The 16,518-nt window shown below is 23.4% G+C and overlaps 1 protein-coding gene across 1 annotated transcript; it reads right to left on the bottom strand.

Annotated features, from left to right (window-relative positions):
- Positions 1-7,071: 7,071 nt before the first annotated feature.
- LOC129612799 (N-acetylgalactosamine kinase) lies at positions 7,072-12,271 on the bottom strand. Its single transcript, XM_055526575.1, has 5 exons — positions 12,039-12,271; positions 10,507-10,674; positions 8,872-9,608; positions 7,978-8,170; positions 7,072-7,491 (listed from the first exon to the last, which is right to left on the bottom strand). The coding sequence occupies exons 1-5, from the start codon at positions 12,233-12,235 to the stop codon at positions 7,320-7,322; spliced, it is 1,467 nt and encodes a 488-aa protein (XP_055382550.1). The 5' UTR covers positions 12,236-12,271; the 3' UTR covers positions 7,072-7,319.
- Positions 12,272-16,518: the final 4,247 nt, after the last annotated feature.

Below are 16,518 nucleotides of genomic sequence, written 5' to 3'. Positions count from 1 at the left end.
AAGCCGTTGAGGCCAGAGCATTGTGTTATTTAGAATTTTTTTCACAATGATAACAGAACAATACACAACGGTATATATGGTAGATACCACGCTTACATCATTATCAATGTCAGGTAGATGCCAGGCTTACATCATTATCAAAACTTGTACACACATAATTTTCATAAATGAGCCCTCCGATTGATTTAACATCAGTTCCAGATCACATGGTACAGTTAAACATAATAATTTCATATAGAATCATAATAGTCTTTTGAACCTTTCATTGATCTTGTTTTCTTCGTGAATCATCTTTAAGGAAGTTGTTCAATATTTGTCTTATATAAGCAAAATATTTATTAAATCAAAACCAAATAATGAAAATCACCTCCAACCATACTGTAGAATTAAATTTCTTTAAAACATAATTATTATATCATAATTTACTCAGCTCATCCTCAATTTATTGCTAAAGATAATAAATAAATAAGAATATCCTTATAATATCCTTAAACAAAAATATATTATTTTCTTAAAAATTAAGGTTTTAAAATATTATTAAAAATTATTTGTTTTTCTAAGAAAAGTAATTTAAATCTTTAATACTTATACCATTTTATTATATTTACTCTATATAACAATAAAACAGGCGTAGGCATAAAATTATTAAAGCATGTATGAATGTATGTATGTATATGATTTATAATAGTTAAAAATGCGAGTATATCTTGAACTTTATATTGAATAATTCAGAAATCAGAATATTATGCTACAGGAGTTCAATGTCTCTAAAAATATACGGCTATTTTTGATTAAAATTATAATGAAACTATATGAGATTAAAATAAATTCAAACAACCTACGAATTTTACTAAAATTCTATTAATAAATAATTAGACAACAAAAATTAAAAGTCTATAATTTAAATATTTGTAGGGGCTGAATAGATATTTTGATAATGAACTCCGATCCGAAAGAGTGTGGGTAACTATTTATGGTACACACTTTTGGGTTATTATGCTTTGTAAACTGAGAGATGCAACTAGAGAAAAAAAATAAATTACTATAGGTAAACATTATATAATTTATTAAAAGATTATTTCTGAAAATTAATGAGAACTCAACAAACGTAAATTAAAAAATAAAAATGGAATAAGTATTTATAAATTTTCATTCATTCAATATATGCCTACTATATTGGATTTTTACAAAAATAAATGTGTTTTTCTATAAATAAGCAATATAAAAAAAAAATTACTATAAAAATAATTTTAATTTCCGGTATATCTCTGCTAATTCAACTTAATTTCCGTTAAGGACACTTATACAATTAAAATCGTTAAATTATAAATGAAATATAGTAATTTTAATTAAATTCATATTTTATAATAATATTTCCAGAAATACTAATCGCATCAGGTATCCCTAAAATAATAAATTTATAAGAATTCTAATAAAATTTATTCCAATTTGTGAAGTTTTGAATATTTATGTGAACGTTTCACTCATCTGCGGTCGAATAGAGATATTTAAATATTAAAAATATCTAAATATTGGAGTGGACAGTGTATTCGACCACTCATCTCTGGTCGAATTAACTGTAATCTCTAATATTTATAAAATAGAAAAAATATAGAATTTTCCGACTGAAAACGAATATTTGAAGACATTTTGTTTCTCTGACTTACCATATCAATTTGTCAAACGTTTTTTTTGCTCCTTGGTCTTATAGAATAGCCTTCACGCTCCTTGATTTTGTTCAATTTTGGAAAAAGTTTTAAAATTCATTTGGTGTTGATAATTTGTACAGATGTTCATTGAATTAATTCAATTATGTACTGATATGTTTGCTCTAATATTCCACTCTATACTTCCAATTGTTTTCATTATTAATTTCCACATATAGGATCAAAAATGTGCCAACAACAATATAGTCTTTTGCCTAATGAGTATAACAACAGACATTTTCAAAATGAATGTGATCTTTTTAATACTTCGTGCCTTTAACTGAATTCAATTCATTACTCTCTTTCCATTCCACTCATATTATTTTATTAATAACATTTTGGTAGTAGATGACGATGTCTCTAAAAAATATTTTTCCATTTTTATTCCAAAGAAATGATTTTCATGTTTCACATTTTTTAAAATTATTTTCAAACCCCATAATGGCCTATGTGTACATATGTATGTATATATATTGTCTGCAATTCCATTAAAGCTATAATGAGTTGAAAAAGAATATAACAATACCATATTGCAAATAATAGTCCTATAAAAAGTATAAAGTAAGTACCTAATTACCAAAAATTAATTTTAATTAAATAAAGATTTTGAGTTCCAGCTTACATTACCAGTGATTTCTATTCTCATAAATTATTTAGTCTTCAAAATGTCGGCCAACAAAAATTGATACTTAAAATTATTTTATTTATTAATTTTGATATTTTAACACAACTGTTGCCTACTGTGTTTCTAAATTTTTAAACGTGAGGTTTTTAAATGTTTTATTTTCTTACTTTGGACAATTAAATTAATAAAATTTTGTATTTTCCTTTCAGCTTTAAAGAAATTTTTTCTTCTGTAATAATTTGAATGGATTTTTTAATTCTAATAATTGAAAATTTTTTTACTTATTTCTCGTTCCTTTGGTAATGGTACGTCTTTTGCTATAAAGTATACAAAGAAGAAGTAAAAGAAATTTTAAAGAAATGTGGGACAATCAACTTATGTTGCAAATTTATTGATTTTTCTTTTATTAAAGGTTTAAATTTCAAGAAAAAATCCTTGAAAAATTTTTCATGTTTTTATACTCTTTTTTTCTTAAATTTTGGAAAAACTAGTCAATTTTCAATATTAAAGCAATGTAAGAAAAGAAAAGAAATGAAAATTTTTTTAATAAAACTTTTGTAACATTATTTTTAGAATTTTTATAAGATTTAATAAAGTTTTATGTGTAGTACATTTTTTGTGGAAAAAAATAACACCATTAATTTTCAACACGTGAAACTTATTTCCAGACAACTTCTCATTTATCACAATGTATTCAATATTACTACATTCTACTTTGGGTTCGTGTTGCTATTCTGAATATTTTTAGATTTTGAACAAAAGCCTAACCTAACCCATACTAATTACTAACAATCTTATAAACATATTATGTAGCCTAATCGAACCCTACCCGATTCCAAATTCAATAAAACATTTGTGTATTTCAAAAATTCTCTATTTATACTAAAAAATTTAAAATTCAATACAAAAAAATTTTAATAAAAGAAAAGAAGTATTATTAATTTAGCTTTGTACTCGGGTTCCCAATCTTTATCTACGTTATGTATGTAATTTGTATTCTAAAATATTTAAAATTTTTTTTTTATAAAATGATGTCAACATAGATCAGTATAATAAGTCAGAAATCCTTTTTAAATCAAAATTATCCCATTAGAGAAAGGAAAATAATTAATAATATAATATTGAGGTATTCAGAATTGAAAGAAAATTATAAAAAGAATGTTATCAAATGGATGAAAATTTATTAATCTAGTCAATGGGATTTATAAACAATTTAACAAGGAAAAATCATTATTAAAAAGCTGGAGTCAATGAAACAAATTACATATTTTTAATTTCCAAAATGGACACAGGATAGCGGAATTTTTCCGGTAATTTTTAATTTTGAATTGAAACTCAATTTTTAAAAATTAATTTTATACAAAACTCAAAGCTGTTATTGTCCACTTGCTTAAATTATAGAGTTCTTGCAGGAAAAAATAATTTGCGAAACAAACCATTGGAAAGCCTAAAGCATATACATCCATCTATTACCGTAAATAAAGTATTTTTATAGAGATGCTTTAGACTGGCCCGCAAAATAATTTATATAACTATACTTTGTATAGTATAAAAGTAGTTGGGCCAAAATTATTACAAGCTAGAAAGTTTCATTAAACATTCTACACTATCCAGTTCACGTTCTTTAAATCAATGTATCCAATAAAGCTACAGAAGTTGAAAGACCTTTGAATTATTTACATTTTAAAATATTTAACCCTACCTCAGGCATTAACATTAACTTTATAATAATATTATTTATATAAATCTGTATAGTGTGAATCAGTACAAATCAGCTTCAAATTTAAGTATTCAATAAATTTTATGATTTTATTAAAATGAATTTTTTATTTAAATAAATTTCAACAAATATTTTAACATCATTATGTTGTAAAAATTTACAATAATTTTTGTTAGTAATAAATTTCAACTAAAATATCTTATGAAAGAAATCTTATAAAATTCTAATCACTTACATAAAAAAAGAATGTATAGAGAATATATAATATAGAAATTCAAATACATATTGTATAACAATTTTATTCAAAATCAGGATTCCTTTTTTATGAGTATTTGTTTTCATTTCTTCCAGCTATTTACTGTTATAAATTTTATTAAGTTCACATTATTTACATACAAAGGATGCCAAAACTACAGGAAAACGTTTATGTATAAATATATTAGGATGTTGGTATTGTGTATAACAGTTTACTATAGTAAGAATTTCAAAATACTTTCTGAAAATGTAGGAAAGATAAATATGTACTTATTTTCTCTTAAAAAATATGCTATCTATTAAAATCTTTATCTAAGAATTTTCTGCTGCGTGACAATATCAAAGATTTGGATAAATACGGAAATTAATTTACAATGCCCAATGCATGAATAATACTCTATTAAATATTCTGATTTCAAAACTGCTAGTGTTTCTTTTTAAAAAAATTTTATTACTCGCGTAAAACAGTTTGTAAATGGTGCCCTGCGTTGTACGAAAATATTGTTATAATATACATGATCTATTAATTATTTATACTCATAATTAGGAAAAAAAAATAATTGAATTCGATAATAGTTAAGACTCTAATCGGAGACTAAACACGAATCATATAAGCATTCACAAAATCTCTTTTAAGTAATCAAAGACATTATTCACTCCTAATAAAAATTTTACAAAAACTTAAACTTCTTATATAGGTAACTTCCATTCTACATACCTTCGCTTAACCTTACGTATAACAATAAAGAAATTACAAGTATTTCAATAAAACTTATAAAGCAATTTACTTAAATTGAATTTAAAATTGGAAAATTTATATTAAAAAAAAAAAAAATAAAATTAATTTAATAAAATAAAAATTTTATTTTTCTTTTGTTTTCCCCACAATTTTCTTTATTTACCACTTTCTTTTTTATTTTCCGGTCTCACTCTTTTTATTATATTATGCAACTTACCTTGATAAGAAGAAAAAAATATCACCATTATTATATTGTTATACTAATCTTGAATAAAATTTTTGACTTAAAGCATTTAATATTGATGGAGAAAAATGCTGTACCTTAAAAAATATGCAAGAATATAAGTGAGTTTTTTGTTTTTCTTTGTTTCCCTTCTTTCTTGAAGGTTATACTTTTGTATTTATGAGTATTTAATGTGCATCAGGTGGATATAACAGTAAATTTTATAATTCAAGTATTAGTAAAAGTAATAAAGTGTCAAAATTATTTTTGTGAGAAAATTAAATATCATTTTAAAGAAGAAAAATTTGAATTTCATATACACTGATTCGATCCTTTTTAGTCAAATCGAGGAACAAGAAAATTTATTTAAAATTTTAGAATTCGTTTGTAATATAGATGGTTGCACTTTGATAATAAATTTTCAATTAAAGTAAATTTTCTTTGAAAATAATTAATATATTACTTAACGTTCAAGTTATAGGAGTATTGTTTGTGTTGACAAAAATTGACACTGTTAAATTACAGTAGTATAATATAATATACTACTAATTATATAATATACATAAAATGTAGATGAAATCTGGATGTCAGAATTACTTAATACTTGCTCTGCCTAAGTGACATTTTCAATGTGGATGTTCAGGCCTCATGATACGCATATTCTTATATCTTCAAGTTTTTCTACTTCAGTAACATTTCCCGTCTTGTTATCACAACATTTTAAAATTTTTTTTTGCATTCAACAACTAAATATTCATTAACATTGGAAACTCATTCTAATATTTCAATAATCACCACCTAAATACTAGATAAATTTGGCCTTGAGTTCCAGAATGCAATATGTATTACGCTTTTTAAATTCTTTTACCTAAATCTTTAAAACTGATTATATGAATATGTATTTCGAAAATTTAAGTTTGTGTTAAATATACCAATTATTTTCATGTCCAATGCCGAGTTGAACTTAAAAATCATATTACTACAAAATGCAACCTCAAGCTGCCTAAAATTTAACACCATTATTGCACTGAATAAAAATATTTTTATTTTATACTCTATGCAAAATTTAATTTTTATAATACTATTTTCTTGTAAAAAATATCCTAAAGTTATTTTACAATAAAATTTTCTTTTACAAATTGTTGTTGAAATATATAATAATAGTATATGTAAATACTTGTTATATAATATTAAATTTGTTGCTTAGAATATTGTTTACAACAATAACGAAAATGATAAAAAAATAGAAAATTAATTTTATAAATGGAAATTTCTTGTTGGTACATACATTCATATAAAAAAAAAACAAAAACACATTATTAAGTTGAATGACTTTACAGACTCTTTCTTTTTAAAAATTCCAGATTTTGGAATGGAGTGAAATTTTAACTTGGATGTGATATAGAAATATTGGTAAACGATAGTAATTGTTTCCTGTGTACTTATCCCTCTAACAGTAGGACTTTTTTAATTATTACGATGTTTACATTTGATTAAAAGATCGGATAACATAATGAATTTACTGTAAATAGTTTAATATTGAAAATTACTTCAACCTTATTGAAAATTGTACCTAATACATAATTAATAACTTTCTAATTCATTACATATTTAGTTACTTGAATTTAAAAATATTAATTTGGAAGATTTAGTGTTGTAAATTTTTTAAATAATCTTAAATTTATGCTAGTTAAGTATACATTCTTATAATTCAAAAACTTAGAAACAAATATAAATAACTCCAATAAATTGGGAATGTTTTATTAAATTTATATACAAAGTTCAGGTATAATTCTCAATAATAATAAAAATTGGGCACTAAAATCGATTATAATTTTAATAATAATTGACTAAATATGTGTTTATCTACAACAAGATTAACTTTTTTTTTTACAAAATTCATTCTCTATTCTAAATTAAACATTAACAAAACAAAAAAAAAACTCAAATATAATTTTGGAATTATTTTTCTTATACAAAACGCTATGCAGGCATATTTTCTAATTTTAAACTAATTTGCCTGTTTTATACTCCATCCATTAAATTAAATGCTAACATAAATAAATTTCAGCTCCACTTTGAGGACATGTAGAAAATATCACTTCATCTAAATTCTTATTTTTAGCTTGTGGTAATTGACTGTAATATTTTTCTTTTAATTCTTGAATAAATCGTTGACATTGTTCAGGTGAATCACAAAGTGCAACAATACAACCACCCCATCTAATAATAAAGAAAAAGATATTAAGATTAATTTCAATAAATTTAATGGTAACAAAAGAAATAATTATGAATATAATATAAAATAGAAATTAGAATTTTAGAAAATAAAGTAATTTTAATTTTATTCATGATTCATTTAATTTAATGCACTCAATTTAAATAAAATATTCGGAAATTACAATTAATTTTTGATAGATTTACGTACAATTAAAATAATGATTTTATATCTAGAATCAAATTAAAAGTGAATTTGTAAAAAAAGTGAAATAAATGTATTCTTCCGAAATTTGGAAATGGTTTTGGATATTAATTTCTGAAATGCAATTCTGATATGAATTTTTTTTTTTGGAACAAGATGAATGAATTCGGTATTGTTTCAGTAAAAACAAAGCACAGTGCCTCATTTCTTGCTCTTAATATTCATATTTCAGAATTCTTTGTAGTAAATGAGAAAATATTATAAATCGGTTTTTTTACAGAACTTACCCAGCTCCAGTTAATCTTGCTCCAGTAACACCAACTTCTTCTGATAATTCAACTAATTTATTTAAATTTGTGTGTGAACATTCATAAAGATGTCGCAAACTATTATGAGATCCTTTCATTAATTGGGATAGCATATCAATACTGAGACTGTCACTCTCACATAAATTTCTGAATTTGTTAACACGAATTGATTCTAAAAATAGAAAAAAAAGGTTATTTTGTTTTAATTTATTGATCTCTAATAAATGCTTTAAAAAAGTAATCAAAAATCTAGCAAAAACTGTGTTATATAATTTGGCGGTATTTCCTAACATAATAAATATAATCAAATATAGTTTACAGGTTGTCAATAATCTATATTACTATTTGGAAACTAAGGTTGATGATTTACAACCTGATTAAATTATAATTTAAATGGGGTTTTCTTCTTTAAAAAAAAATTATTAATACAAATTAAATTGAGCAACAATGAATGGTAAGTGTAATTGAATTATGGTGCAGGTTCCAAAGATTTACAAAATTTTTTTATGAGAATCAAATGCTTTATTAACTTATACTTAGATTTCAATTTAAAAATCATGTAATTTGAAATAAAGGCAATAATATTCAATCCAAATCCAAAAAATCTATATCTTTTAATTTTGCAAAACTATAGTAAATTTTTTACCAAATTCAATGGCATTCGTTTGAATAATCAACACCTACATATTATTATTGGGATATCATTTTATTCAATTACTTTGTATGATACAACCTTTCTATAATATCCTTTTACTTGTAATGAAAGTGCAATTTAAATAAATAAAAACAGAAACACATACAATCTATATTATGTGGTTGATGCATAACAAAACTACTTGTATAACAGAACGAAAAAAAAAGGATTTCTCTCACCTTGAATAACATGAAGTGCCCTTTGTTTTAATTTAAACATTTTCATATCCTTTGTATTTTCAGTCAAAAAATTCATTATTAATTCATTTTCAGAAATATTAAATTCTTCAAGGATATCATCAATGGTATATATATCTTTGGTTAATTCATTCAATATCAATTGTTCTAATTCATAAAGGTTGCATTGTAATAGATTTTGTAAATGTATAAATTTTGTAATATCTTTCCAATTATTAAAATTACAACGTTTCGCTAATATACGGCACGACAAACGGCATTCAATAACTCTTTCATTAAAATCTGATGTTGCAGCTTTATTAATTTGTGTTAAACTATTTGCAACAACAAAATATGCATTATCTGGTAATTTAACTGATGTTGCATTTAATTCTGGATGAAATTCAATAAATTGTGCACAACCTTTTTTAGCTAAAAATGCAATTGCTTGATCCATACCACCACCTTGTGTACCAATATAACGTTCACATTTTGCTGCAATCGATGCTAATAAATTTTTATTAAGATTTACTTTATAAATGAATGCCATTGTTAATGTTGCTGCACTAACTAATGCACTAGAACTTGATAGACCAGCTGCTGGTGGTACATTACCATTTATAACAATTGACATACCAAAATTTGTTGGTAGTACGTTATTCAAATGATCAAGTATTCCTTTAATACCACATAAAAAGTAATTATACCATTGTGGACTTCCGGATGATGGTAAATCAATTCTAGCATAAATAGATAAACAATAAAAATTAATTATTAATAATATCGTAATATTAAATTTTTTGTTAAAAAAAATGTATAATATTTAAATTACGCGTTATAGAAATAAAAAATAGGTCAAATTAAAATCTTATCGGAAATATTTTTCAATGAAATTATAAAGTCTATAATTAATTAATTAAAGTTTTGTAACTATAAGTGTATGAGGTCAAGTGATTTACGTTAATTATCTAAAACAATTTAACCACTTGTATTTAATAGTTTATTACAATTGCGGTTTTATAAGGACATATTGTTTAAGAGGTCTTTAAAACTATAATTGAGATAAAAATATCTTGAAACTTAATGAAATTCAATTAAATTTTAAATTGTATAACTTTGATTACATCTGGATTTTATTCAACATTCAATTTAAATTCATTTATGTAATTAAAACTCAAAATTCCTTCAAACCAAAATTTAACATTGAACTTTTGGAATTTTTAAGAAAAATTTAAAACTAAGTTCGGAAAGAGTAAGTGTATTTTAACTATACTTAATTTATGAAAAACCTACTAATCCCAATCTACTTGAAATTTCTTACATCGTATATTTAAGAATTTAAACATTATTTTAGTTAAGGCTACTTTAGAATTAATTAAAGATAATATTTTAGAATATCTTTAATTAATTCTTATATCTTTAAAGAGATTAAACGAATAATGTTTATGGGAAAATTACATTTAATTGCAAACAAAACCTTATCTTATAGTTACAATGTATCATTTTTTACATAAACAGTAATCTGAAAAAAAAAAGTTACAATTAATTCTAGTTTCCTTGACATGAATGCTCACATATGTATGTAAAGTGGACTTTGACCAATATTTGACCTTATTTTTTAAAAATTGAATACTTTACCTGACTGATTTCATTTCACATTTATAGTTTCCATATTTTTTATCTGAATTTTTTAAATGTAAAAATCCTTCAATATTTTTTGAAGCTGCCAATAAGATACATTGTTCCAATGCCATTGGTAAAACTGGATAACCACAATAGTCAATATGTTCACCAATAATATTTACTCTGTAAAATAGAAAATAATAAGTAAGTATTTTTAAAAATTTTAAAACAAAGAAAATATCTGTTAAAAATATAGTAAATTGTTGCAATAAAGTAAATTTATTTTAATTATTTTAATATAAAAGTATTAAACTAGAATACCGAATGTAAATGTTGTTATACCAGGAAATATTGTTTATAGTATAACGCTTAAGATACATAATACGACCGCAAAAGTTAAATCAGAATTATTCCTAAAAAGGGCAAGAATATTCTCTACTTAACTCATAGAATAGTCTCATAAATTAAATATGACGAATTGAGCATTTAGTGTTACTTTTAGAACTGCACGTTTTGGATACAATCAAATTGAATACAGAAATTCGATTAAATTTCTATAACCACATAAAAGGTGGTACCTACTTAATACAAAATCTTAAAATTCATTCTTATCTCATATGCATACTTTTTCAACTCCAATAACTTTATTTCGAATGAAAATAATTCATAAGGAAACTTCCTCATATTCAGTAAAGAATTTTAAGTTTGGAAATTGATTTTATTCAGAGCATAACAGAACTTTTGAACTCATCACGTCACCAAGTCGTTCGACAAATATAATCTTCTTATGATGTACTTATATTTTTATGAAATTCATTTTATATGAATCCAACAGTTGTGGAGTTCGACGGTCAATTCCTACCATCAAACAAATCTTTAACAAAACAAAATTGCTAGATAGGTTTATTTTAACTTACTTGCAATAAAATATCATTAAAAAAAAAAAAAAATATGAATCCAATATTACGAATTAAATTTAAAATCTAAAAGTAAATTTACAATCTAATTGTATTTTCTGATACCAAAGTATTCTAGATTATAAATTAATTCATTTCAATAGTAACTATTTTAATAACATATGAACATATTATTCGTAAATTATACACAATGAAAAAGCGGCCCCACGTTCTTTCACAATACGATGTGTGCTTCTAATACATATATTTTGAGTAACTATGTGCGTATGTATATAAAATACTATAAATTTCAAATTTTTCATAATTAATACTGCTGTTTCAGAAGTAAATACATATGTGTCTCAAATTGCAATTGCATTTCTTCGGTACTTGCACATTTATATGTATGTGGAACATATTTACATAACTATAAGCCATTGTACATCTTTTAAAAAGTACTCCTTTTAAATTGTTATCAGAATTTGATAGGAGTATTGTCTTTTATGGTTACTTTGTTTGCAAATTCCGTTATGCTATAATCGTCTATTTATTCCAAATTTTACACACTATTTCTAAAATCACAAAATCCTAATGTTTAATAAATTTAAAATTTATTAAATGAATTTTATTTAATTTGTAAAATTTTCTTACCTTCCAGGAACTTTAACAAAAAATTCTGGTTCATGTCCATACTCATTTTCAAAGAAATCTTTTATAGATTCTAAACGTTTTAAAAATATTTCATCTTTTATTTTTAATAAATCTTTATAATCTAATATTGTTACATTATTATTGTTATTTGTTGATTGAAATGAATCAATATTTCCATTACCATTTGAATTAGACATTTTGATTACTTATATTTGTTTCAGTTTCTTGTTGATAAATTTCTAAAATTTTTATTTATAAAGTTGTGTTCAGCTTTTTTCATAAAATTTGAATTTTTGAATTCCAAATTTTGTTTTAAAAATACAAAAAAAGCTTTTTTATGTAAAAACTTTTCTCAAAATTTCTTTTATTGTATTCACAATTCACCTTGATATTTTGTAATAGAAAAAAATTTCGTTTGAATGCGCATAACCTTTTATCCAAGTTTTTGAATATTGTGAATGAATGACATGACAATTACCGCAATGACAAGAAAAGGGATGAAGAAATTTTGGAATGTTTTTTTGTTTTGTTTTTATTTATTCAATATTGTCATTTCAAAATGTCAAAATTTTTTGTTTATATATTTTATTTATTTACATAATAAACATATGTTTGTATGGAAATCTAAAAAACATAAAAAAAAAAAGAAAACGTGCACAAAAAAATTTTTATCATAAAATTTTGTAAGAAAAAAGCACTTTGTTTTTTATTATTATTATTATTTTTTTTATTGTTAACCTGATTTGATAATAAATTTTTCTTTTAAGTAGGTAGATATTTATGTATGTATGTTTTATTTCTATTTAATCACCTTTTAAACACAATAAACCGAACATGTTTCAATAAAAATTTTTTTTAACCTTCAAAATGTATGAGGAACGGGATTTTTTTTTTTTTTTTATTCAAATTCAATTTTGTTTTTCTTTTTTTTTTATTTTGGAAATCATTAATTAACTTTATATTATTCCATTTTTAAAACTATTATTATCTAACTGGTCTAGCATGCATTTAAAATTGCCTTACATACTTATGAACTATACAATACAACTAACTAGAATTTATATTTGAAAGTTCTCACAAATTAAAACTGGAATTTATTAGGAATTTTAACAAAAAAAAATAAAATTTAAATTGTATTCTGAATAAAATAGTCTGAATGGTGTGAAAAATCGATTAGCTAGATGTCTACTCGCATTGTCTTCTCAAAAAAAAATTTAGCCAAAAAATTTTAAATTAAAATTTTAAACAAGATTTAGGACCACCTATACCTAGTTCTTATTGAATACATGAATTAAATTTATTTCAGATATTTACTCAACTGTTTAATATTTTTAACAATTAGCGACAAAATTATCACCTATTTATTAGAATTTTAATTCTTTTAGCACTTTCTCTATTTTTTTTTATAGGAATATAATATGTACGTATAGAAACCTATGTGTATCTAGATACACAATAGAAATTAAAGCTCTTTTATTTTACAATTTTAATTTTTAGAAAACAATTTTTAATATCTTCACCTCCTCTACCTCCTGCCAGGTAGGTATCTACCTAGATACACATATGTATGTACAAATTAATTTTTATTTTTGAATTTTCATAAACTTTTAACTTAATTTTAATTTATGACTTTTTACACAACACATTTTATTTAAATTGTAATTTTCCAAAGAGCAGCCATAAATAACACCATTAAAATTAATTTAAAAAAAAATCAATGATTCATAAAAAAAAATTAATAATCATCCTTATGCTTGTAGGTTTGTTTTAATAATGTGATGCACGTGACGTTAAATAAGGTAATACATACAGTAGAATTCTAATAATTGCACGTTACAAATTCTCAAGTTATCAGAGATATGAACCGATATAAATCAAAAAAAAAATCAAAAATGATCCTATTTGCATAGCAGCCTCAAGAGTACTTGAAGCATATTTTATGTCCATTTTAAAGTTATTTGACTTGTAACCGGGTTAACTCTAATGAGTCAAATATTTTACTTACTTGACTTGAAATGTAACAGCCAAACATCATTTTCGGGTTTGCAAATTGACATATGTATTAAAAATGCGCCTTAAGTTTCGAGCCCATTTCAAGTCAAGAATTCAAGCTGCCATATAAACGAGATAATTCTTACAATAAGAAGTAGTAGTAAGATAGAATAAAAATATTTTAATTGTACGACTTGACATAAACCACAAACTGTACCAATAATAAAATCTCATCAAAACATTAGTATATGTGTACCGAAACTTATTATTTTTGAAGCTGTCAAAATTAATATTATCAATTTTTCTATGCAATGTGGGTATAGTCGCAATATCGTAATCGCTATATTTAATTACTTGAATTCTACTGTAAAGGCGGCTGGTATTATGTTTCATATTGTATTTGAATAGGGACCCAGATATTTATCTCAGATTAGATTAAAATAATGAAAACGTGTCAAATAAACAACTTTTTTTTTGCGATTAAACTTTTTACATCTGCCTAAAAAACGTTAATCGCCATATATATGTTGTGTATGTCTATATATGTAGGCACTCAAATTACAAATTTCCTACCTACAAAATAACAAAATCAAAATTTAATTGCTAAAAATCAGAAACCGCAAAAATAATTAGAAAAAATGATAATAAAAATGTTAAAAACATTTAAAATAACAAAAATAATAACAAAAAAAGCCCAAACGATTAACGAACAGCGAAATTATGAAGCAGCTGATAAGCGCTTTTTTTTAACGTAGGGAGAATGTTCTTTGCTCTTTCAATTTGATTATTTTGCTTGTTTATTCTTATTTTCGTGAACTGCGATAAAAAAGAAATTGCGAATGAAGAAAACAGTTGCACAAATAATGTATACAAGTATGTGTTCATGTATATACGTATGAATGTTTGTTTCCACTCTACGTCCACCTAAATAAAGATGTTTTGATACATAAATATAAATTTATTGAGAGAAAGAGTGAGAATTTCACTTTAAATAAAATTTAATGCCTCTGTTTAATCTTAAAGTCTATTCACTGCTTTTAAATTTTATTCTAATGCACAAACAACAGAACTTACACTTATACACTCATACATTGACACGTTTTTTATAGTACTATTTTTAATTTTTTTATGTGATTTTTAAGAACTTAACTGCATCTATGTATATTATTTTCTATTCAAGAACATACTATATATACACATATATTAATAACGGTAACTGCATAATATACTTATATAGATTTAATTATTATTTTATTGGAATGATAAATGAATTTGAAATTTTAATATTTTATTTAAATATAATTTTTATTTTAAAACTTTTTAAAAAAGATAAAATTAAAAAAAATATATATAAAATTGATAACACGAAATCATCGACAACGCACGCACTCTAACCGCTACGAACTGACGACGTTAGCGTATTGACGAAATGTATAAAACTAAAAAATTTTACAGTACTATTTGAGTAAGAGACTAAGAGTACCTACCTACCAATATGTATATACATAAAATGAAAATAATATAAAACCTACATATATAACAGTATTAATTATAAATAGGTACACAACTGAATATAAATATAAGTTCATAAAAATATGAATATAGAAAAAGTTTGAAGACGCAACAAAAATATACCAACAATAATATATAAGTACATACAAATATACATACATAACGTTGTACGTTAACGTTGCTATAATAAAAATCAAAAAAGTTTTCAACTTAGAAGAAAATCTTTCAAAGTTTGAAATATATGTATGTGCATATTTATATTTATATCGTATATAATAATGCATTGTATACAGACTGTAAGCTAGAAAAAGAAAGAAAAAATATAATGGTGAATAAAGGAAGATATTAATTTAGTTCGCTAAATAAAGTTATAGGGTACAAAACATAAATTATAAGAAAATTTGAACTCAATTCGAATTTGTCTCGTAAAAATTAAGTACCTTTTTGTTTTTAAAGTAGCAGTACTATAACAACTTGTAAGCTGAATTGTGCTGTTGCAGTATCATTGTACTTTTGAAGTCAGGGTAATATTCTATAAATTACATAAGAAAATAATACAAACCGTTTTCAGCTATTGGTCATCCGTTATACATTATTTTTTTTATCTGTTGAAAACCTCCACTCATTTAACGCCCACTCTCCTAATTCTTGCTCTATGAACTCTTTCTATCTTTATTTAAACTTATATATAAGAATAATAATTTCTTTAGATAATCTATCGTTAATATTTTGAACTAATATATAAAGCTTTTGTGTTAAAATAGTTAAAATAAAAAATTGTAATTTGATTTAGAATTAGTTACTTTAATTCTCTTTAACTGAGATTGTCTAATTTAGAACCAAAAAATTAAATTTTCTAAAAAACACACTTGCAAAATTCATTTAGTATTTATAAGGAAAAAACTTATAAATTCTGAATAGTTCACATTTTACATATTAATGTTACAAATGAATTGTGAAATTTAGCATACGCAAC

Source organism: Condylostylus longicornis, unplaced genomic scaffold (genome assembly GCF_029603195.1).
Source record: "Condylostylus longicornis isolate FDR11 unplaced genomic scaffold, ASM2960319v2 ptg000077l, whole genome shotgun sequence".
NCBI lineage: Eukaryota > Metazoa > Arthropoda > Insecta > Diptera > Dolichopodidae > Condylostylus > Condylostylus longicornis.
Note: the sequence above shows the minus strand (reverse complement) of the source record. Positions and strands in the feature narration are given on the sequence as shown.